Raw genomic sequence first — 25,928 nt, 5'->3', positions numbered from 1 at the left:
AATTATTTGAATATGTTTTGTATATTAAATTGTATTAACTTACCGTCAGCTTTAATGAAAGTTGCGGAGTACGAACAGCCTTTATACTTTACAATACAATTGTCGGAATTGTGATGCTTCACGTCTTTTGTTTTGACAACATAGAAGTCACCGTCATTGTCAAACTTTACTAGGGAAAACATGTTGAACTAAAAAAAAAACTTTCAACGAAATTTTAAAAAATTAACTAATAAAATAAAAGTTTTAAGTTTTGTTTTATAGAGAGGGTTATTTTACATCTATTGAAGAATACGTAAAATTAAAGTAAAAAAAATTGGGACTAATAATTATTATAGATTCATTTTCAAATACGCGTCTTCAATCTTTTCTTCCTTTACAAAAAATAATTTAACGATAAAATATGCTAAGCAGAGCATAAACATACTCTGTGTTTCTTGCACGAATTCGATCGGAAAGCGAAACTGGAGCAATCGCTCTCACTTTTTGATCGCTTCCTCGAGCGAGTAATAATCGCTCGCAAGCAAATCGGAACTCTGAATTAAGCAAAAGTAAAAAAATTCCGATTTGAATTCATTTTCACCCAATATGGCTAAGTCCATATACTTTTGGGTCCACTGTTGTCCCATTTGGAGGTGTGAGATTTCTGAATTCGCCATCAAAAATGGGATTAGACCACCCAATCTATTATTCCCTAAATATATTCCAACGTCAGAAAAAAATGCGATTTGTAGTCACTCAATATGGCTAAGTTCATATACTTTCGGATTTTCAACACTACTCCTTCATTTACTATTAAATTATACCTTATATAGTACTTTTCCAACAGTAATGGTACCCTTTTTTCAAAACATTTCCATATATCCATCTAACACAACATTTCGATTTGCATCTCTACCATATTCAGTACTTTTGCAACTCTTATGATACTCCTTTTCCAAAAGATCTCTACCTTTCCACCCTAACACAAAATTACGAATTTCCACCTCCACTCATTATATTTACGTTCGAATTGTACATTATTAAGTACTTTTTGGTCAATTATGGTACTCGTTTTTTAAAACATCTCCATATATCCACCCACCTTTCTCTACTCAACAATTATATCCTATTTAGAAGTATTCCAACACTTATTGCTCTCGTTTTCCAAAACTTCTTTATATAACTATAGAGAGCTTTCCATTATTGATTCTCATACCAAATTCGACGATTCTAGATCCATTCATTCATAACATACGAATAGTAACATTTAAAGTACATATTAGAAGTTTTCGTACCCTTTTGGTACAAATTTCCAAAAACGATTTGTCACATCTATCCTACACACCATCGGTGACGCTGTATCCAAATTGCAGAGCTGTAGCTCTTCTCGGTTGCTTTTCGTACCCTTCCAAACGTCAAAAATCCAGCCTTAGAACTCACCTACAGCCCAACATCAACCCGGACGGAGCCGACTATATGACACCCTACACCACTGCTGTTATGTGCACAAAATTGCATTGGGTTTTTATAGCCTTCACTCGACCTTATGTGTCAAATTTCATGCCTTTTGGGCTAATTTGCACATTTGGTGCACAATGCATCAAAACTCGGATGAAGTTATATATGGGAGCTATATCTGAATCAGATCCGATTTTCACCAAATTTCATAGAGTTAATTCTTGGTGTACACCGACTACATGTGCTAAAGTTCATCCCCTTTGGGCTGATATTGCACAGGCTGTGCACAATAAACAAAAAATCGGATCAAGATATATGTGGGAGCTATATCTAAATCACATCCGATTTTCACCAAATCCCGCAGAGTTAATTCTTGGTGTACATCGGCTACATTTGCCAAATTTCATCCCATTTGGGGTATTATTGCACAGGTTGTGCACAATAAACCAAAAATCGGATGAAGATATATATGGGAGCTATATCTAAATCTGATCCAAACCAAACAAACATTGTTTGCAAAATTACATCTCAATCGGATAATAAATACGACCTGCATTTTGTTCACAAGAATACCTGGACGGACATGCATAAATCGATTTAAAAAATGATTCTATGAATACCTTCAAAAGTAACCATGGGTCTATCTCGCTTATTTCTCTCTGTTACCAACAAATTCACAAATACATAATACCCTTACCACTATGTGGTGTAGGGTATAAACACATTCTATTAAAATTTCGGTTTTAACACTTAGGCAGAAAAGGAAACTTGTTGAACTAAATTTTAATAACAGCAGCATTTGGGGTAGTTTGGACCAGGAAAGGCTGAATTATTTACACAAAACAAGTAAATAAGCAGCCAATTTCGGCCGGGCCGAACCTTTAATACCCTCCATCATTTAGAAGGAATTTGAAATTTTAAAAAATCCGTCGAAAAATAAAGCTAAAATGAAAAAATACAGAATATCGGGAGATACCGTTATATGGGGGCTAAGCGAAGATGTGGACCTGCATAGATAGGTTGTAGTACCCATTGCGAATATTAAATGCGAAATTTGAAACAATTCTGGCGAAAATGTCGCTAAAATCACCAAAATACCGAACATCGGGAGGTACCGTTATATGGGGGCTATCCGAAGATGTGGATCTGCGTAGATATTTTACTGGCATAGGTTGTAGTACCCATTGCGAATATTAAATGCGAAATTTGAAACAATTCCGGTGAAAAATGTCGCTAAAATCACCAAAATACCGAACATCGGGAGGTACCGTTATATGGGGGCTATCCGAAGATGTGGACCTACATAGGCCATTTTCTGTCATAGGTTGTAGTACCCATTGCGAAAATTAAATACGAAATTTGAAACAATTCCGGTGAAAAATGTCGCTAAAATCATCAAAATACCGAATATCGGGAGGTACCGTTATATGGGGGCTATCCGAAGATGTGGATCTGCGTAGATATTTTACTGGCATAGGTTGTAGTACCCATTGAGAAAATTAAATACGAAATTTGAAACAATTCCGGTGAAAAATGTCGCTAAAATCATCAAAATACCGAATATCGGGAGGTACCGTTATATAGGGGCTATCCGAAGATGTGGATCTGCGTAGATATTTTACTGGCATAGGTTGTAGTACCCATTGCGAATATTAAATGCGAAATTTGAAACAATTCCGGTGAAAAATGTCGCTAAAATCACCAAAATACCGAACATCGGGAGGTACCGTTATATGGGGGCTATCCGAAGATGTGGACCTACATAGTCCATTTTCTGTCATAGGTTGTAGTACCCATTGCGAAAATTAAATACGAAATTTGAAACAATTCCGGTGAAAAATGTCGCTAAAATCACCAAAATACCGAACATCGGGAGGTACCGTTATATGGGGGCTATCCGAAGATGTGGACCTACATAGTCCATTTTCTGTCATAGGTTGTAGTACCCATTGCGAAAATTAAATACGAAATTTGAAACAATTCCGGTGAAAAATGTCGCTAAAATCATCAAAATACCGAATATCGGGAGGTACCGTTATATGGGGGCTATCCGAAGATGTGGATCTGCGTAGATATTTTACTGGCATAGGTTGTAGTACCCATTGAGAAAATTAAATACGAAATTTGAAACAATTCCGGTGAAAAATGTCGCTAAAATCATCAAAATACCGAATATCGGGAGGTACCGTTATATAGGGGCTATCCGAAGATGTGGATCTGCGTAGATATTTTACTGGCATAGGTTGTAGTACCCATTGCGAATATTAAATGCGAAATTTGAAACAATTCCGGTGAAAAATGTCGCTAAAATCACCAAAATACCGAACATCGGGAGGTACCGTTATATGGGGGCTATCCGAAGATGTGGACCTACATAGTCCATTTTCTGTCATAGGTTGTAGTACCCATTGCGAAAATTAAATACGAAATTTGAAACAATTCCGGTGAAAAATGTCGCTAAAATCACCAAAATACCGAACATCGGGAGGTACCGTTATATGGGGGCTATCCGAAGATGTGGACCTACATAGGCCATTTTCTGTCATAGGTTGTAGTACCCATTGTGAAAATTAAATACGAAATTTGAAACAATTCCGGTGAAAAATGTCGCTAAAATCATCAAAATACCGAATATCGGGAGGTACCGTTATATGGGGGCTATCCGAAGATGTGGATCTGCGTAGATATTTTACTGGCATAGGTTGTAGTACCCATTGAGAAAATTAAATACGAAATTTGAAACAATTCCGGTGAAAAATGTCGCTAAAATCATCAAAATACCGAATATCGGGAGGTACCGTTATATAGGGGCTATCCGAAGATGTGGATCTGCGTAGATATTTTACTGGCATAGGTTGTAGTACCCATTGCGAAAATTAAATACGAAATTTGAAACAATTCCGGTGAAAAATTTTGCTAAAATCATCAAAATACCGAATATCGGGAGGTACCGTTATATGGGGGCTATACGAAGACGTCGACCTATATGGCCCATTTTCAATGCCAAAAGTCCTGCACACATTATATACATCTGAGCAAAATTTCATCAACCTATGTCATTTCGTTCGGAAGCAAGAGTGATTTCCACAGACGGACGGACGGACGGACATCGATAAATCGACATAGAATTTTACGCTGATCAAGAATATATATACTTTGTGGGGTCTCTCTCTCTATGAGGTTTTGAATGTCGCGCCGTACGAACTCCGCGATAAGAGTCGGCCTATATATGGATCGTGTGCACTGATCATAAGAGTGAATGCACTTATATGTGCATTATTTTGTTTGATTGAATTTAGCCTTGCCTGGTCCCAATTACCCCAAATGCTGCTGTTATTAAAACTTAGTTCAACAAGTTTCCTTTTCTGCCTAAGTGTTAAAATCGAAACTTTAATAGAAAGTGTTTTTATACCCTCCGCCATACTATGGAGGGTATATTAAGTTTGTCATTCCGTTTGTAACTCCTCGAAATTCTCATGTTAGACCCCACAAAGTGTATATATTTTGGATCATCGTAAAATTCTAAGTCGATTTATCGATGTCCGTCTGTCTGTCTGTTGTAATTACGCTATCATTCGAACGAAATGAGATAGAAGGCTAAAATTTTGCACACATGTTTATTTTGTCAGTAGGCATGTTAAGTTCGTTCATGTCGGCCCACGTTTTCGTATAGCTCCCATATAACTGTACCTCCCAATATTCGGTATTTCGATGATTTAAGCTACATATTAACCGGAACTGTTCCAAATTTCGTATATGAAGTTCGGAATAGGTTCTACAGCATATGACACAAAATTGCACATTCAGGTCCACGGCTTCGTATAGCACCCATATAACGGTACATCCCGATATTCGGTATTTTGATGATTTTAGCGACATTATTAACCGGAACTGTTCCAAATTTCGTATTTGAAGTCCGAAATGGGTATTACAGCCTATGATAGAAAATTGCCTATGCTGGTCCCCGTTTCCGTATAGCCCCCATACATCGGTACCTCCCGAATTTCGGTATTTTGAAAGTTTCTGCCACAATCAACATTGATAAACATAGTGGTTAAGGGTATAAATAGTTCGGCACGGCCGAAATTACTACTTACTGTCTTAACGATTTTCTTCATTTAAAACCTCACCTGCGCTTCTATGACTTTAAACAAATCAACATAGTGGACAACGAGAACCAGCAATAAAAAAGAGGACACATAAAGTACGTTAATAAAATATGGAACGCAAACCAAAAAAAGTACTGTTCACTATAATAGAGTAAACTAATTTTACGCTGATCAAGAATATATATACTTTGTGGGGTCTAAAATGTATATTTCGAGGTGTTACAAACGGAATGACAAACTTAATATACCCTCCATACTATGTATGGTGGAGGGTATAATAATGCATATATAAGTGCATGGACTCCCGCAAACACAAAGACATAAATAAGACTTATGAGCAGAGCACCCGGTTTGTGATATTCTGGTCAGGAATTTAAATAAAGATTTTTTGGGTGTTAGACAGGTGGGTTTCCACTATTCAAGTGTAGCTCCAAATAATTTACATTTATTTTTGTCCTATATGGGGTCGCAACTTTTCAGCCGATGTACTCTATTTTCAACCAAAATTATTGGTCACCGAAAGTATATGGGAAATAACCATATGCATATTTAAGAACAACACAACAGTGTTTTGTTTCTTTTAAGAACAATAATCCAAAATTTTTATCACTGTTTTATAACATAATTTGGATGTTGATAAATTGATCAAAACACACATTAATACGCAAAAAGCAAAAAAGTTTGTACTCAAATCATGAATTTCAATAAACTCTTGAAGACAAGCAGCATATGGGCACTCGTCATTTCCATGATTTTCTTCTTTTGATCCAATGATTTCAGGTACTCCAAGCGAAGTGTTTCTTAAATTCCGCACAATTGTAGGTAGTTTTTTAAACATGAAAAAATCTGCAAAAGTAAAATGTTTAATAATTGTAAACGATGATCTACGAACGTGTACTTACACTTTCCATTGAATTTTGATGAACTGAGCTTCCTGGCATTTGATTTCATTTTACTCCTCAGGTAAGCAAGATTTTCATTGTGAGAAACACTGCAAATGGTCAATATTTTCCAAACATTATCCATTTACGTTGATTTTGTTCTAATGTTAAAATAAAATTATTGTATAGGGAACACGAAATTGATTTTGTTCTTTGTTTTGCTATTTAATTCGATTTTGAGTAACAGGGATATGGAAATATATTTTCGACATAAGGTGTGTCTGGTTACCCTAAAGTTTGTAACAATTGTTACAAATTGTTACTGGAAGTCGTCTGTTAACCCGAAAGTTCTGCAAAAGAGAGCGGTTGGAGAGAGGAATTTTGACAGTTCTTTCAGCTAGAGTTTGCAAATTCTTGCTGGAAAAATTTCTTCTTGCAATCTCTTGCAACTCTTCTTCTTCTCATTCATCGACATTCAATCAGATTGTTTATTTACTTCTTTTTGTGATTTTAGTTTTAAAATATTGTTTTGGAATAAGCAAGACTAATTGTTTTTGGAGAACAACTTTACAAAATGTGAAAAACGTAAATGTTAATATGTAATAAGAAAATAAAAGACTATTTCCAACATTTTTATTTAAAAAACTTGTAAAATTAGTATTGGTTCCTTTGTTTTAATTCTCCTTATGGGGGACAAATTGGTTTGTTTTGATAAATCAGCTGATTAGTTGCAAGCTTCTGCAGGAATATCGTCTGTTTACTTTTCGCATTTTCCTTGCAAAAGAGAATAAACTACCTTACTCTCTCAGAAAGAAGTTGCTGGACAATTCTTGCTGGAAAAGTAACCAGACACACCTATAATGTAGCACGACCAATGACATCAACGATCACCGTTTGTATGTTTGATGCAGGGCCGCGGTTACATAATGTTGTGTCGAAAGTCGATACAATCTCAAAATCGAATCGATAAATAGCAAAAGAAGAGAACAAAATCAATTTATTGCTCCCTATACAATAATTTTATTTGAAAGGGCGCGAAGTAATAAACAAAACATTGGAACAAAATATACGTAAATGGATAACGTTTGAAAAATATTGACCATTTACAGTGTTTTTCACAATGAAAATCTTGCTTACCTGAGGAGTAAAATAAAATCAAATGCCAGGAGGCCCAGTTCATCGAAATTCAAATGGAAAGTTTAAGTGCATGTTCGTTGATCATCGTTTGCAAATATTAAGCATTTTTCTTTTGCAGGTTTTTTATATTTGTTAAAAACTACCTACACCTTGTGCGGAATTTAAGGAACACTTCATTAATGTGTGTTTTGATCAATTTTTCAATAACATCCAAATTATGTTTTAAAAACAGTAATAATATTTTATGAATATTTATTAGTAAAATAAAACCAAAAATTTTTGTGTTGTTTTTAAAAATGTATATGGTTATTTCATCTATTCTTACGGTGACCAACATTTTTGGTTGAAAATAGAGTACATTTAGACATCGACTCAAAAGTTGTGACCCCATGTAGGACAAAAATAAATGTAAATTATTTGGAATAGTGGAAAGCCTACCTGTCTGGCACGGATTTAAATTCCTGACCAGAATATCACAAACCTCTCTCTATGAGGTTTTGAATGTCGCGCCGTACGAACTCCGCGATAAGAGTCGGCCTATATATGGATCGTGTGCACTGATCATAAGAGTGAATGCACTTATATGTGCATTATTTTGTTTGATTGAATTTAGCCTTGCCTGGTCCCAATTACCCCAAATGCTGCTGTTATTAAAACTTAGTTCAACAAGTTTCCTTTTCTGCCTAAGTGTTAAAATCGAAACTTTAATAGAAAGTGTTTTTATACCCTCCGCCATACTATGGAGGGTATATTAAGTTTGTCATTCCGTTTGTAACTCCTCGAAATTCTCATGTTAGACCCCACAAAGTATATATATTTTGGATCATCGTAAAATTCTAAGTCGATTTATCGATGTCCGTCTGTCTGTCTGTTGTAATTACGCTATCATTCGAACGAAATGAGATAGAAGGTTAAAATTTTGCACACATGTTTATTTTGTCAGTAGGCATGTTAAGTTCGTAAATGGGCCATGTCGGCCCACGTTTTCGTATAGCTCCCATATAACTGTACCTCCCAATATTCGGTATTTCGATGATTTAAGCTACATATTAACCGGAACTGTTCCAAATTTCGTATATGAAGTTCGGAATAGGTTCTACAGCATATGACACAAAATTGCACATTCAGGTCCACGGCTTCGTATAGCACCCATATAACGGTACATCCCGATATTCGGTATTTTGATGATTTTAGCGACATTATTAACCGGAACTGTTCCAAATTTCGTATTTGAAGTCCGAAATGGGTATTACAGCCTATGATAGAAAATTGCCTATGCTGGTCCCCGTTTCCGTATAGCCCCCATACATCGGTACCTCCCGAATTTCGGTATTTTGAAAGTTTCTGCCACAATCAACATTGATAAACATAGTGGTTAAGGGTATAAATAGTTCGGCACGGCCGAAATTACTACTTACTGTCTTAACGATTTTCTTCATTTAAAACCTCACCTGCGCTTCTATGACTTTAAACAAATCAACATAGTGGACAACGAGAACCAGCAATAAAAAAGAGGACACATAAAGTACGTTAATAAAATATGGAACGCAAACCAAAAAAAGTACTGTTCACTATAATAGAGTAAACTTATTTTACGCTGATCAAGAATATATATACTTTGTGGGGTCTAAAATGTATATTTCGAGGTGTTACAAACGGAATGACAAACTTAATATACCCTCCATACTATGTATGGTGGAGGGTATAATAATGCATATATAAGTGCATGGACTTCCGCAAACACAAAGACATAAATAAGACTTATGAGCAGAGCACCCGGTTTGTGATATTCTGGTCAGGAATTTAAATAAAGATTTTTTGGGTGTTAGACAGGTGGGTTTCCACTATTCAAGTGTAGCTCCAAATAATTTACATTTATTTTTGTCCTATATGGGGTCGCAACTTTTCAGCCGATGTACTCTATTTTCAACCAAAATTATTGGTCACCGAAAGTATATGGGAAATAACCATATGCATTTTTAAGAACAACACAACAGTGTTTTGTTTCTTTTAAGAACAATAATCCAAAATTTTTTATCACTGTTTTATAACATAATTTGGATGTTGATAAATTGATCAAAACACACATTAATACGCAACAAGCAAAAAAGTTTGTACTCAAATCATGAATTTCAATAAACTCTTGAAGACAAGCAGCATATGGGCACTCGTCATTTCCATGATTTTCTTCTTTTGATCCAATGATTTCAGGTACTCCAAGCGAAGTGTTTCTTAAATTCCGCACAATTGTAGGTAGTTTTTAAACATGAAAAAATCTGCAAAAGTAAAATGTTTAATAATTGTAAACGATGATCTACGAACGTGTACTTACACTTTCCATTGAATTTTGATGAACTGAGCTTCCTGGCATTTGATTTCATTTTACTCCTCAGGTAAGCAAGATTTTCATTGTGAGAAACACTGCAAATGGTCAATATTTTCCAAACATTATCCATTTACGTTGATTTTGTTCTAATGTTAAAATAAAATTATTGTATAGGGAACACGAAATTGATTTTGTTCTTTGTTTTGCTATTTAATTCGATTTTGAGTAACAGGGTTATGGAAATATATTTTCGACATAAGGTGTGTCTGGTTACCCTAAAGTTTGTAACAATTGTTACAAATTGTTACTGGAAGTCGTCTGTTAACCCGAAAGTTCTGCAAAAGAGAGCGGTTGGAGAGAGAAATTTTGACAGTTCTTTCAGCTAGAGTTTGCAAATTCTTGCTGGAAAAATTTCTTCTTGCAATCTCTTGCAACTCTTCTTCTTCTCATTCATCGACATTCAATCAGATGTTTTCTATTGTTTATTTACTTCTTTTTGTGATTTTAGTTTTAAAATATTGTTTTGGAATAAGCAAGACTAATTGTTTTTGGAGAACAACTTTACAAAATGTGAAAAACGTAAATGTTAATATGTAATAAGAAAATAAAAGACTATTTCCAACATTTTTATTTAAAAAACTTGTAAAATTAGTATTGGTTCCTTTGTTTTAATTCTCCTTATGGGGGACAAATTGGTTTGTTTTGATAAATCAGCTGATTAGTTGCAAGCTTCTGCAGGAATATCGTCTGTTTACTTTTCGCATTTTCCTTGCAAAAGAGAATAAACTACCTTACTCTCTCAGAAAGAAGTTGCTGGACAATTCTTGCTGGAAAAGTAACCAGACACACCTATAATGTAGCACGACCAATGACATCAACGATCACCGTTTGTATGTTTGATGCAGGGCCGCGGTTACATAATGTTGTGTCGAAAGTCGATACAATCTCAAAATCGAATCGATAAATAGCAAAAGAAGAGAACAAAATCAATTTATTGCTCCCTATACAATAATTTTATTTGAAAGGGCGCGAAGTAATAAACAAAACATTTGAACAAAATATACGTAAATGGATAACGTTTGAAAAATATTGACCATTTACAGTGTTTTTCACAATGAAAATCTTGCTTACCTGAGGAGTAAAATAAAATCAAATGCCAGGAGGCCCAGTTCATCGAAATTCAAATGGAAAGTTTAAGTGCATGTTCGTTGATCATCGTTTGCAAATATTAAGCATTTTTCTTTTGCAGGTTTTTTATATTTGTTAAAAACTACCTACACCTTGTGCGGAATTTAAGGAACACTTCATTAATGTGTGTTTTGATCAATTTTTCAATAACATCCAAATTATGTTTTAAAAACAGTAATAATATTTTATGAATATTTATTAGTAAAATAAAACCAAAAATTTTTGTGTTGTTTTTAAAAATGTATATGGTTATTTCATCTATTCTTACGGTGACCAACATTTTTGGTTGAAAATAGAGTACATTTAGACATCGACTCAAAAGTTGTGACCCCATGTAGGACAAAAATAAATGTAAATTATTTGGAATAGTGGAAAGCCTACCTGTCTGGCACGGATTTAAATTCCTGACCAGAATATCACAAACCTCTCTCTATGAGGTTTTGAATGTCGCGCCGTACGAACTCCGCGATAAGAGTCGGCCTATATATGGATCGTGTGCACTGATCATAAGAGTGAATGCACTTATATGTGCATTATTTTGTTTGATTGAATTTAGCCTTGCCTGGTCCCAATTACCCCAAATGCTGCTGTTATTAAAACTTAGTTCAACAAGTTTCCTTTTCTGCCTAAGTGTTAAAATCGAAACTTTAATAGAAAGTGTTTTTATACCCTCCGCCATACTATGGAGGGTATATTAAGTTTGTCATTCCGTTTGTAACTCCTCGAAATTCTCATGTTAGACCCCACAAAGTGTATATATTTTGGATCATCGTAAAATTCTAAGTCGATTTATCGATGTCCGTCTGTCTGTCTGTTGTAATTACGCTATCATTCGAACGAAATGAGATAGAAGGCTAAAATTTTGCACACATGTTTATTTTGTCAGTAGGCATGTTAAGTTCGTAAATGGGCCATGTCGGCCCACGTTTTCGTATAGCTCCCATATAACTGTACCTCCCAATATTCGGTATTTCGATGATTTAAGCTACATATTAACCGGAACTGTTCCAAATTTCGTATATGAAGTTCGGAATAGGTTCTACAGCATATGACACAAAATTGCACATTCAGGTCCACGGCTTCGTATAGCACCCATATAACGGTACATCCCGATATTCGGTATTTTGATGATTTTAGCGACATTATTAACCGGAACTGTTCCAAATTTCGTATTTGAAGTCCGAAATGGGTATTACAGCCTATGATAGAAAATTGCCTATGCTGGTCCCCGTTTCCGTATAGCCCCCATACATCGGTACCTCCCGAATTTCGGTATTTTGAAAGTTTCTGCCACAATCAACATTGATAAACATAGTGGTTAAGGGTATAAATAGTTCGGCACGGCCGAAATTACTACTTACTGTCTTAACGATTTTCTTCATTTAAAACCTCACCTGCGCTTCTATGACTTTAAACAAATCAACATAGTGGACAACGAGAACCAGCAATAAAAAAGAGGACACATAAAGTACGTTAATAAAATATGGAACGCAAACCAAAAAAAGTACTGTTCACTATAATAGAGTAAACTTATTTTACGCTGATCAAGAATATATATACTTTGTGGGGTCTAAAATGTATATTTCGAGGTGTTACAAACGGAATGACAAACTTAATATACCCTCCATACTATGTATGGTGGAGGGTATAATAATGCATATATAAGTGCATGGACTTCCGCAAACACAAAGACATAAATAAGACTTATGAGCAGAGCACCCGGTTTGTGATATTCTGGTCAGGAATTTAAATAAAGATTTTTTGGGTGTTAGACAGGTGGGTTTCCACTATTCAAGTGTAGCTCCAAATAATTTACATTTATTTTTGTCCTATATGGGGTCGCAACTTTTCAGCCGATGTACTCTATTTTCAACCAAAATTATTGGTCACCGAAAGTATATGGGAAATAACCATATGCATTTTTAAGAACAACACAACAGTGTTTTGTTTCTTTTAAGAACAATAATCCAAAATTTTTTATCACTGTTTTATAACATAATTTGGATGTTGATAAATTGATCAAAACACACATTAATACGCAAAAAGCAAAAAAGTTTGTACTCAAATCATGAATTTCAATAAACTCTTGAAGACAAGCAGCATATGGGCACTCGTCATTTCCATGATTTTCTTCTTTTGATCCAATGATTTCAGGTACTCCAAGCGAAGTGTTTCTTAAATTCCGCACAATTGTAGGTAGTTTTTTAAACATGAAAAAATCTGCAAAAGTAAAATGTTTAATAATTGTAAACGATGATCTACGAACGTGTACTTACACTTTCCATTGAATTTTGATGAACTGAGCTTCCTGGCATTTGATTTCATTTTACTCCTCAGGTAAGCAAGATTTTCATTGTGAGAAACACTGCAAATGGTCAATATTTTCCAAACATTATCCATTTACGTTGATTTTGTTCTAATGTTAAAATAAAATTATTGTATAGGGAACACGAAATTGATTTTGTTCTTTGTTTTGCTATTTAATTCGATTTTGAGTAACAGGGATATGGAAATATATTTTCGACATAAGGTGTGTCTGGTTACCCTAAAGTTTGTAACAATTGTTACAAATTGTTACTGGAAGTCGTCTGTTAACCCGAAAGTTCTGCAAAAGAGAGCGGTTGGAGAGAGGAATTTTGACAGTTCTTTCAGCTAGAGTTTGCAAATTCTTGCTGGAAAAATTTCTTCTTGCAATCTCTTGCAACTCTTCTTCTTCTCATTCATCGACATTCAATCAGATTGTTTATTTACTTCTTTTTGTGATTTTAGTTTTAAAATATTGTTTTGGAATAAGCAAGACTAATTGTTTTTGGAGAACAACTTTACAAAATGTGAAAAACGTAAATGTTAATATGTAATAAGAAAATAAAAGACTATTTCCAACATTTTTATTTAAAAAACTTGTAAAATTAGTATTGGTTCCTTTGTTTTAATTCTCCTTATGGGGGACAAATTGGTTTGTTTTGATAAATCAGCTGATTAGTTGCAAGCTTCTGCAGGAATATCGTCTGTTTACTTTTCGCATTTTCCTTGCAAAAGAGAATAAACTACCTTACTCTCTCAGAAAGAAGTTGCTGGACAATTCTTGCTGGAAAAGTAACCAGACACACCTATAATGTAGCACGACCAATGACATCATCGATCACCGTTTGTATGTTTGATGCAGGGCCGCGGTTACATAATGTTGTGTCGAAAGTCGATACAATCTCAAAATCGAATCGATAAATAGCAAAAGAAGAGAACAAAATCAATTTATTGCTCCCTATACAATAATTTTATTTGAAAGGGCGCGAAGTAATAAACAAAACATTGGAACAAAATATACGTAAATGGATAACGTTTGAAAAATATTGACCATTTACAGTGTTTTTCACAATGAAAATCTTGCTTACCTGAGGAGTAAAATAAAATCAAATGCCAGGAGGCCCAGTTCATCGAAATTCAAATGGAAAGTTTAAGTGCATGTTCGTTGATCATCGTTTGCAAATATTAAGCATTTTTCTTTTGCAGGTTTTTTATATTTGTTAAAAACTACCTACACCTTGTGCGGAATTTAAGGAACACTTCATTAATGTGTGTTTTGATCAATTTTTCAATAACATCCAAATTATGTTTTAAAAACAGTAATAATATTTTATGAATATTTATTAGTAAAATAAAACCAAAAATTTTTGTGTTGTTTTTAAAAATGTATATGGTTATTTCATCTATTCTTACGGTGACCAACATTTTTGGTTGAAAATAGAGTACATTTAGACATCGACTCAAAAGTTGTGACCCCATGTAGGACAAAAATAAATGTAAATTATTTGGAATAGTGGAAAGCCTACCTGTCTGGCACGGATTTAAATTCCTGACCAGAATATCACAAACCTCTCTCTATGAGGTTTTGAATGTCGCGCCGTACGAACTCCGCGATAAGAGTCGGCCTATATATGGATCGTGTGCACTGATCATAAGAGTGAATGCACTTATATGTGCATTATTTTGTTTGATTGAATTTAGCCTTGCCTGGTCCCAATTACCCCAAATGCTGCTGTTATTAAAACTTAGTTCAACAAGTTTCCTTTTCTGCCTAAGTGTTAAAATCGAAACTTTAATAGAAAGTGTTTTTATACCCTCCGCCATACTATGGAGGGTATATTAAGTTTGTCATTCCGTTTGTAACTCCTCGAAATTCTCATGTTAGACCCCACAAAGTATATATATTTTGGATCAACGTAAAATTCTAAGTCGATTTATCGATGTCCGTCTGTCTGTCTGTTGTAATTACGCTATCATTCGAACGAAATGAGATAGAAGGTTAAAATTTTGCACACATGTTTATTTTGTCAGTAGGCATGTTAAGTTCGTAATGGGCCATGTCGGCCCACGTTTTCGTATAGCTCCCATATAACTGTACCTCCCAATATTCGGTATTTCGATGATTTAAGCTACATATTAACCGGAACTGTTCCAAATTTCGTATATGAAGTTCGGAATAGGTTCTACAGCATATGACACAAAATTGCACATTCAGGTCCACGGCTTCGTATAGCACCCATATAACGGTACATCCCGATATTCGGTATTTTGATGATTTTAGCGACATTATTAACCGGAACTGTTCCAAATTTCGTATTTGAAGTCCGAAATGGGTATTACAGCCTATGATAGAAAATTGCCTATGCTGGTCCCCGTTTCCGTATAGCCCCCATACATCGGTACCTCCCGAATTTCGGTATTTTGAAAGTTTCTGCCACAATCAACATTGATAAACATAGTGGTTAAGGGTATAAATAGTTCGGCACGGCCGAAATTACTACTTACTGTCTTAACGATTTTCTTCATTTAAAACCTCACCTGCGCTTCTATGACTTTAAACAAATCAACATAGTGGACAACGAGAACCAGCAATAAAAAAGAGGACACATAAAGTACGTTAATAAAATATGGAACGCAAACCAAAAAAAGTACTGTTCACTATAATAGAGTAAACTTATTTTACGCTGATCAAGAATATATATACTTTGTGGGGTCTAAAATGTATATTTCGAGGTGTTACAAACGGAATGACAAACTTAATATACCCTCCATACTATGTATGGTGGAGGGTATAATAATGCATATATAAGTGCATGGACTTCCGCAAACACAAAGACATAAATAAGACTTATGAGCAGAGCACCCGGTTTGTGATATTCTGGTCAGGAATTTAAATAAAGATTTTTTGGGTGTTAGACAGGTGGGTTTCCACTATTCAAGTGTAGCTCCAAATAATTTACATTTATTTTTGTCCTATATGGGGTCGCAACTTTTCAGCCGATGTACTCTATTTTCAACCAAAATTATTGGTCACCGAAAGTATATGGGAAATAACCATATGCATTTTTAAGAACAACACAACAGTGTTTTGTTTCTTTTAAGAACAATAATCCAAAATTTTTTATCACTGTTTTATAACATAATTTGGATGTTGATAAATTGATCAAAACACACATTAATACGCAAAAAGCAAAAAAGTTTGTACTCAAATCATGAATTTCAATAAACTCTTGAAGACAAGCAGCATATGGGCACTCGTCATTTCCATGATTTTCTTCTTTTGATCCAATGATTTCAGGTACTCCAAGCGAAGTGTTTCTTAAATTCCGCACAATTGTAGGTAGTTTTTTAAACATGAAAAAATCTGCAAAAGTAAAATGTTTAATAATTGTAAACGATGATCTACGAACGTGTACTTACACTTTCCATTGAATTTTGATGAACTGAGCTTCCTGGCATTTGATTTCATTTTACTCCTCAGGTAAGCAAGATTTTCATTGTGAGAAACACTGCAAATGGTCAATATTTTCCAAACATTATCCATTTACGTTGATTTTGTTCTAATGTTAAAATAAAATTATTGTATAGGGAACACGAAATTGATTTTGTTCTTTGTTTTGCTATTTAATTCGATTTTGAGTAACAGGGTTATGGAAATATATTTTCGACATAAGGTGTGTCTGGTTACCCTAAAGTTTGTAACAATTGTTACAAATTGTTACTGGAAGTCGTCTGTTAACCCGAAAGTTCTGCAAAAGAGAGCGGTTGGAGAGAGAAATTTTGACAGTTCTTTCAGCTAGAGTTTGCAAATTCTTGCTGGAAAAATTTCTTCTTGCAATCTCTTGCAACTCTTCTTCTTCTCATTCATCGACATTCAATCAGATTGTTTATTTACTTCTTTTTGTGATTTTAGTTTTAAAATATTGTTTTGGAATAAGCAAGACTAATTGTTTTTGGAGAACAACTTTACAAAATGTGAAAAACGTAAATGTTAATATGTAATAAGAAAATAAAAGACTATTTCCAACATTTTATTTAAAAAACTTGTAAAATTAGTATTGGTTCCTTTGTTTTAATTCTCCTTATGGGGGACAAATTGGTTTGTTTTGATAAATCAGCTGATTAGTTGCAAGCTTCTGCAGGAATATCGTCTGTTTACTTTTCGCATTTTCCTTGCAAAAGAGAATAAACTACCTTACTCTCTCAGAAAGAAGTTGCTGGACAATTCTTGCTGGAAAAGTAACCAGACACACCTATAATGTAGCACGACCAATGACATCAACGATCACCGTTTGTATGTTTGATGCAGGGCCGCGGTTACATAATGTTGTGTCGAAAGTCGATACAATCTCAAAATCGAATCGATAAATAGCAAAAGAAGAGAACAAAATCAATTTATTGCTCCCTATACAATAATTTTATTTGAAAGGGCGCGAAGTAATAAACAAAACATTTGAACAAAATATACGTAAATGGATAACGTTTGAAAAATATTGACCATTTACAGTGTTTTTCACAATGAAAATCTTGCTTACCTGAGGAGTAAAATAAAATCAAATGCCAGGAGGCCCAGTTCATCGAAATTCAAATGGAAAGTTTAAGTGCATGTTCGTTGATCATCGTTTGCAAATATTAAGCATTTTTCTTTTGCAGGTTTTTTATATTTGTTAAAAACTACCTACACCTTGTGCGGAATTTAAGGAACACTTCATTAATGTGTGTTTTGATCAATTTTTCAATAACATCCAAATTATGTTTTAAAAACAGTAATAATATTTTATGAATATTTATTAGTAAAATAAAACCAAAAATTTTTGTGTTGTTTTTAAAAATGTATATGGTTATTTCATCTATTCTTACGGTGACCAACATTTTTGGTTGAAAATAGAGTACATTTAGACATCGACTCAAAAGTTGTGACCCCATGTAGGACAAAAATAAATGTAAATTATTTGGAATAGTGGAAAGCCTACCTGTCTGGCACGGATTTAAATTCCTGACCAGAATATCACAAACCTCTCTCTATGAGGTTTTGAATGTCGCGCCGTACGAACTCCGCGATAAGAGTCGGCCTATATATGGATCGTGTGCACTGATCATAAGAGTGAATGCACTTATATGTGCATTATTTTGTTTGATTGAATTTAGCCTTGCCTGGTCCCAATTACCCCAAATGCTGCTGTTATTAAAACTTAGTTCAACAAGTTTCCTTTTCTGCCTAAGTGTTAAAATCGAAACTTTAATAGAAAGTGTTTTTATACCCTCCGCCATACTATGGAGGGTATATTAAGTTTGTCATTCCGTTTGTAACTCCTCGAAATTCTCATGTTAGACCCCACAAAGTATATATATTTTGGATCATCGTAAAATTCTAAGTCGATTTATCGATGTCCGTCTGTCTGTCTGTTGTAATTACGCTATCATTCGAACGAAATGAGATAGAAGGTTAAAATTTTGCACACATGTTTATTTTGTCAGTAGGCATGTTAAGTTCGTAAATGGGCCATGTCGTGACGTTTTCGTATAGCTCCCATATAACTGTACCTCCCAATATTCGGTATTTCGATGATTTAAGCTACATATTAACCGGAACTGTTCCAAATTTCGTATATGAAGTTCGGAATAGGTTCTACAGCATATGACACAAAATTGCACATTCAGGTCCACGGCTTCGTATAGCACCCATATAACGGTACATCCCGATATTCGGTATTTTGATGATTTTAGCGACATTATTAACCGGAACTGTTCCAAATTTCATATTGAAGTCCGAAATGGGTATTACAGCCTATGATAGAAAATTGCCTATGCTGGTCCCCGTTTCCGTATAGCCCCCATACATCGGTACCTCCCGAATTTCGGTATTTTGAAAGTTTCTGCCACAATCAACATTGATAAACATAGTGGTTAAGGGTATAAATAGTTCGGCACGGCCGAAATTACTACTTACTGTCTTAACGATTTTCTTCATTTAAAACCTCACCTGCGCTTCTATGACTTTAAACAAATCAACATAGTGGACAACGAGAACCAGCAATAAAAAAGAGGACACATAAAGTACGTTAATAAAATATGGAACGCAAACCAAAAAAAGTACTGTTCACTATAATAGAGTAAACTTATTTTACGCTGATCAAGAATATATATACTTTGTGGGGTCTAAAATGTATATTTCGGAATGACAAACTTAATATACCCTCCATACTATGTATGGTGGAGGGTATAATAATGCATATATAAGTGCATGGACTTCCGCAAACACAAAGACATAAATAAGACTTATGAGCAGAGCACCCGGTTTGTGATATTCTGGTCAGGAATTTAAATAAAGATTTTTTGGGTGTTAGACAGGTGGGTTTCCACTATTCAAGTGTAGCTCCAAATAATTTACATTTATTTTTGTCCTATATGGGGTCGCAACTTTTCAGCCGATGTACTCTATTTTCAACCAAATTATTGGTCACCGAAAGTATATGGGAAATAACCATATGCATTTTTAAGAACAACACAACAGTGTTTTGTTTCTTTTAAGAACAATAATCCAAAATTTTTTATCACTGTTTTATAACATAATTTGGATGTTGATAAATTGATCAAAACACACATTAATACGCAAAAAGCAAAAAAGTTTGTACTCAAATCATGAATTTCAATAAACTCTTGAAGACAAGCAGCATATGGGCACTCGTCATTTCCATGATTTTCTTCTTTTGATCCAATGATTTCAGGTACTCCAAGCGAAGTGTTTCTTAAATTCCGCACAATTGTAGGTAGTTTTTTAAACATGAAAAAATCTGCAAAAGTAAAATGTTTAATAATTGTAAACGATGATCTACGAACGTGTACTTACACTTTCCATTGAATTTTGATGAACTGAGCTTCCTGGCATTTGATTTCATTTTACTCCTCAGGTAAGCAAGATTTTCATTGTGAGAAACACTGCAAATGGTCAATATTTTCCAAACATTATCCATTTACGTTGATTTTGTTCTAATGTTAAAATAAAATTATTGTATAGGGAACACGAAATTGATTTTGTTCTTTGTTTTGCTATTTAATTCGATTTTGAGTAACAGGGTTATGGAAATATATTTTCGACATAAGGTGTGTCTGGTTACCCTAAAGTTTGTAACAATTGTTACAAATTGTTACTGGAAGTCGTCTGTTAACCCGAAAGTTCTGCAAAAGAGAGCGGTTGGAGAGAGAAATTTTGACAGTTCTTTCAGCTAGAGTTTGCAAATTCTTGCTGGAAAAATTTCTTCTTGCAATCTCTTGCAACTCTTCTTCTTCTCATTCATCGACATTCAATCAGATGTTTTCTATTGTTTATTTACTTCTTTTTGTGATTTAGTTTTAAATATTGTTTTGGAATAAGCAAGACTAATTGTTTTTGGAGAACAACTTTACAAAATGTGAAAAACGTAAATGTTAATATGTAATAAGAAAATAAAAGACTATTTCCAACATTTTTATTTAAAAAACTTGTAAAATTAGTATTGGTTCCTTTGTTTTAATTCTCCTTATGGGGGACAAATTGGTTTGTTTTGATAAATCAGCTGATTAGTTGCAAGCTTCTGCAGGAATATCGTCTGTTTACTTTTCGCATTTTCCTTGCAAAAGAGAATAAACTACCTTACTCTCTCAGAAAGAAGTTGCTGGACAATTCTTGCTGGAAAAGTAACCAGACACACCTATAATGTAGCACGACCAATGACATCAACGATCACCGTTTGTATGTTTGATGCAGGGCCGCGGTTACATAATGTTGTGTCGAAAGTCGATACAATCTCAAAATCGAATCGATAAATAGCAAAAGAAGAGAACAAAATCAATTTATTGCTCCCTATACAATAATTTTATTTGAAAGGGCGCGAAGTAATAAACAAAACATTTGAACAAAATATACGTAAATGGATAACGTTTGAAAAATATTGACCATTTACAGTGTTTTTCACAATGAAAATCTTGCTTACCTGAGGAGTAAAATAAAATCAAATGCCAGGAGGCCCAGTTCATCGAAATTCAAATGGAAAGTTTAAGTGCATGTTCGTTGATCATCGTTTGCAAATATTAAGCATTTTTCTTTTGCAGGTTTTTTATATTTGTTAAAAACTACCTACACCTTGTGCGGAATTTAAGGAACACTTCATTAATGTGTGTTTTGATCAATTTTTCAATAACATCCAAATTATGTTTTAAAAACAGTAATAATATTTTATGAATATTTATTAGTAAAATAAAACCAAAAATTTTTGTGTTGTTTTTAAAATGTATATGGTTATTTCATCTATTCTTACGGTGACCAACATTTTTGGTTGAAAATAGAGTACATTTAGACATCGACTCAAAAGTTGTGACCCCATGTAGGACAAAATAAATGTAAATTATTTGGAATAGTGGAAAGCCTACCTGTCTGGCACGGATTTAAATTCCTGACCAGAATATCACAAACCTCTCTCTATGAGGTTTGAATGTCGCGCCGTACGAACTCCGCGATAAGAGTCGGCCTATATATGGATCGTGTGCACTGATCATAAGAGTGAATGCACTTATATGTGCATTATTTTGTTTGATTGAATTTAGCCTTGCCTGGTCCCAATTACCCCAAATGCTGCTGTTATTAAAACTTAGTTCAACAAGTTTCCTTTTCTGCCTAAGTGTTAAAATCGAAACTTTAATAGAAAGTGTTTTTATACCCTCCGCCATACTATGGAGGGTATATTAAGTTTGTCATTCCGTTTGTAACTCCTCGAAATTCTCATGTTAGACCCCACAAAGTATATATATTTTGGATCATCGTAAAATTCTAAGTCGATTTATCGATGTCCGTCTGTCTGTCTGTTGTAATTACGCTATCATTCGAACGAAATGAGATAGAAGGCTAAAATTTTGCACACATGTTTATTTTGTCAGTAGGCATGTTAAGTTCGTAAATGGGCCATGTCGGCCCACGTTTTCGTATAGCTCCCATATAACTGTACCTCCCAATATTCGGTATTTCGATGATTTAAGCTACATATTAACCGGAACTGTTCCAAATTTCGTATATGAAGTTCGGAATAGGTTCTACAGCATATGACACAAAATTGCACATTCAGGTCCACGGCTTCGTATAGCACCCATATAACGGTACATCCCGATATTCGGTATTTTGATGATTTTAGCGACATTATTAACCGGAACTGTTCCAAATTTCGTATTTGAAGTCCGAAATGGGTATTACAGCCTATGATAGAAAATTGCCTATGCTGGTCCCCGTTTCCGTATAGCCCCCATACATCGGTACCTCCCGAATTTCGGTATTTTGAAAGTTTCTGCCACAATCAACATTGATAAACATAGTGGTTAAGGGTATAAATAGTTCGGCACGGCCGAAATTACTACTTACTGTCTTAACGATTTTCTTCATTTAAAACCTCACCTGCGCTTCTATGACTTTAAACAAATCAACATAGTGGACAACGAGAACCAGCAATAAAAAAGAGGACACATAAAGTACGTTAATAAAATATGGAACGCAAACCAAAAAAAGTACTGTTCACTATAATAGAGTAAACTTATTTTACGCTGATCAAGAATATATATACTTTGTGGGGTCTAAAATGTATATTTCGAGGTGTTACAAACGGAATGACAAACTTAATATACCCTCCATACTATGTATGGTGGAGGGTATAATAATGCATATATAAGTGCATGGACTCCCGCAAACACAAAGACATAAATAAGACTTATGAGCAGAGCACCCGGTTTGTGATATTCTGGTCAGGAATTTAAATAAAGATTTTTTGGGTGTTAGACAGGGGGTTTCCACTATTCAAGTGTAGCTCCAAATAATTTACATTTATTTTTGTCCTATATGGGGTCGCAACTTTTCAGCCGATGTACTCTATTTTCAACCAAAATTATTGGTCACCGAAAGTATATGGGAAATAACCATATGCATTTTTAAGAACAACACAACAGTGTTTTGTTTCTTTTAAGAACAATAATCCAAAATTTTTTATCACTGTTTTATAACATAATTTGGATGTTGATAAATTGATCACAATACACATATTAATACGCCAAAAGCAAAAAAGTTTGTACTCAAATCATGAATTTCAATAAACTCTTGAAGACAAGCAGCATATGGGCACTCGTCATTTCCATGATTTTCTTCTTTTGATCCAATGATTTCAGGTACTCCAAGCGAAGTGTTTCTTAAATTCCGCACAATTGTAGGTAGTTTTTTAAACATGAAAAAATCTGCAAAAGTAAAATGTTTAATAATTGTAAACGATGATCTACGAACGTGTACTTACACTTTCCATTGAATTTTGATGAACTGAGCTTCCTGGCATTTGATTTCATTTTACTCCTCAGGTAAGCAAGATTTTCATTGTGAGAAACACTGCAAATGGTCAATATTTTCCAAACATTATCCATTTACGTTGATTTTGTTCTAATGTTAAAATAAAATTATTGTATAGGGAACACGAAATTGATTTTGTTCTTTGTTTTGCTATTTAATTCGATTTTGAGTAACAGGGATATGGAAATATATTTTCGACATAAGGTGTGTCTGGTTACCCTAAAGTTTGTAACAATTGTTACAAATTGTTACTGGAAGTCGTCTGTTAACCCGAAAGTTCTGCAAAAGAGAGCGGTTGGAGAGAGAAATTTTGACAGTTCTTTCAGCTAGAGTTTGCAAATTCTTGCTGGAAAAATTTCTTCTTGCAATCTCTTGCAACTCTTCTTCTTCTCATTCATCGACATTCAATCAGATGTTTTCTATTGTTTATTTACTTCTTTTTGTGATTTTAGTTTTAAAATATTGTTTTGGAATAAGCAAGACTAATTGTTTTTGGAGAACAACTTTACAAAATGTGAAAAACGTAAATGTTAATATGTAATAAGAAAATAAAAGACTATTTCCAACATTTTTATTTAAAAAACTTGTAAAATTAGTATTGGTTCCTTTGTTTTAATTCTCCTTATGGGGGACAAATTGGTTTGTTTTGATAAATCAGCTGATTAGTTGCAAGCTTCTGCAGGAATATCGTCTTTTTACTTTTCGCATTTTCCTTGCAAAAGAGAATAAACTACCTTACTCTCTCAGAAAGAAGTTGCTGGACAATTCTTGCTGGAAAAGTAACCAGACACACCTATAATGTAGCACGACCAATGACATCAACGATCACCGTTTGTATGTTTGATGCAGGGCCGCGGTTACATAATGTTGTGTCGAAAGTCGATACAATCTCAAAATCGAATCGATAAATAGCAAAGAAGAGAACAAATCAATTTATTGCTCCCTATACAATAATTTTATTTGAAAGGGCGTGAAGTAATAAACAAAACATTGGAACAAAATATACGTAAATGGATAACGTTTGAAAAATATTGACCATTTACAGTGTTTTTCACAATGAAATCTTGCTTACCTGAGGAGTAAAATAAAATCAAATGCCAGGAGGCCCAGTTCATCGAAATTCAAATGGAAAGTTTAAGTGCATGTTCGTTGATCATCGTTTGCAAATATTAAGCATTTTTCTTTTGCAGGTTTTTTATATTTGTTAAAAACTACCTACACCTTGTGCGGAATTTAAGGAACACTTCATTAATGTGTGTTTTGATCAATTTTTCAATAACATCCAAATTATGTTTTAAAAACAGTAATAATATTTTATGAATATTTATTAGTAAAATAAAACCAAAAATTTTTGTGTTGGTTTTAAAAATGTATATGGTTATTTCATCTATTCTTACGGTGACCAACATTTTGGTTGAAAATAGAGTACATTTAGACATCGACTCAAAAGTTGTGACCCCATGTAGGACAAAAATAAATGTAAATTATTTGGAATAGTGGAAAGCCTACCTGTCTGGCACGGATTTAAATTCCTGACCAGAATATCACAAACCTCTCTCTATGAGGTTTTGAATGTCGCGCCGTACGAACTCCGCGATAAGAGTCGGCCTATATATGGATCGTGTGCACTGATCATAAGAGTGAATGCACTTATATGTGCATTATTTTGTTTGATGAATTTAGCCTTGCCTGGTCCCAATTACCCCAAATGCTGCTGTTATTAAAACTTAGTTCAACAAGTTTCCTTTTCTGCCTAAGTGTTAAAATCGAAACTTTAATAGAAAGTGTTTTTATACCCTCCGCCATACTATGGAGGGTATATTAAGTTTGTCATTCCGTTTGTAACTCCTCGAAATTCTCATGTTAGACCCCACAAAGTATATATATTTTGGATCATCGTAAAATTCTAAGTCGATTTATCGATGTCCGTCTGTCTGTCTGTTGTAATTACGCTATCATTCGAACGAAATGAGATAGAAGGCTAAAATTTTGCACACATGTTTATTTTGTCAGTAGGCATGTTAAGTTCGTAAATGGGCCATGTCGGCCCACGTTTTCGTATAGCTCCCATATAACTGTACCTCCCAATATTCGGTATTTCGATGATTTAAGCTACATATTAACCGGAACTGTTCCAAATTCGTATATGAAGTTCGGAATAGGTTCTACAGCATATGACACAAATTGCACAT

General features: G+C 34.3%; 2 protein-coding genes across 6 annotated transcripts in view; one reads left to right on the top strand and one right to left on the bottom strand.

Annotated features, from left to right (window-relative positions):
* Nucleotides 1–25,928, top strand: part of LOC101896953 (hemicentin-1) — a 1,222,160-nt gene that overhangs the window by 696,696 nt on the left and 499,536 nt on the right. The gene's annotated exons all lie outside the window — the stretch shown is intronic.
* Nucleotides 1–25,928, bottom strand: part of LOC101900767 (uncharacterized) — a 38,486-nt gene that overhangs the window by 5,584 nt on the left and 6,974 nt on the right. Inside the window, exons 1-3 of one of the 2 annotated variants that reach the window (XR_009342999.1) lie at nt 9,897–10,931; nt 6,449–9,840; nt 44–6,392 (exon numbers count right to left, since the gene is read on the bottom strand). Coding sequence is in view for 1 of the 2 variants with exons in the window: in XM_059126815.1 (XP_058982798.1) it covers nt 44–182 (139 nt within the window). In the remaining variant the exon portion in view is untranslated. Of the gene's footprint in view, nt 1–43; nt 6,393–6,448; nt 9,841–9,896; nt 10,932–25,928 lie in introns of those variants that run through there. The other variant, XM_059126815.1, reaches the window with a different exon arrangement.

The sequence above is a fragment of the Musca domestica genome, unplaced genomic scaffold (genome assembly GCF_030504385.1).
Source record: "Musca domestica strain aabys unplaced genomic scaffold, Musca_domestica.polishedcontigs.V.1.1 4, whole genome shotgun sequence".
NCBI lineage: Eukaryota > Metazoa > Arthropoda > Insecta > Diptera > Muscidae > Musca > Musca domestica.
Note: the sequence above shows the minus strand (reverse complement) of the source record. Positions and strands in the feature narration are given on the sequence as shown.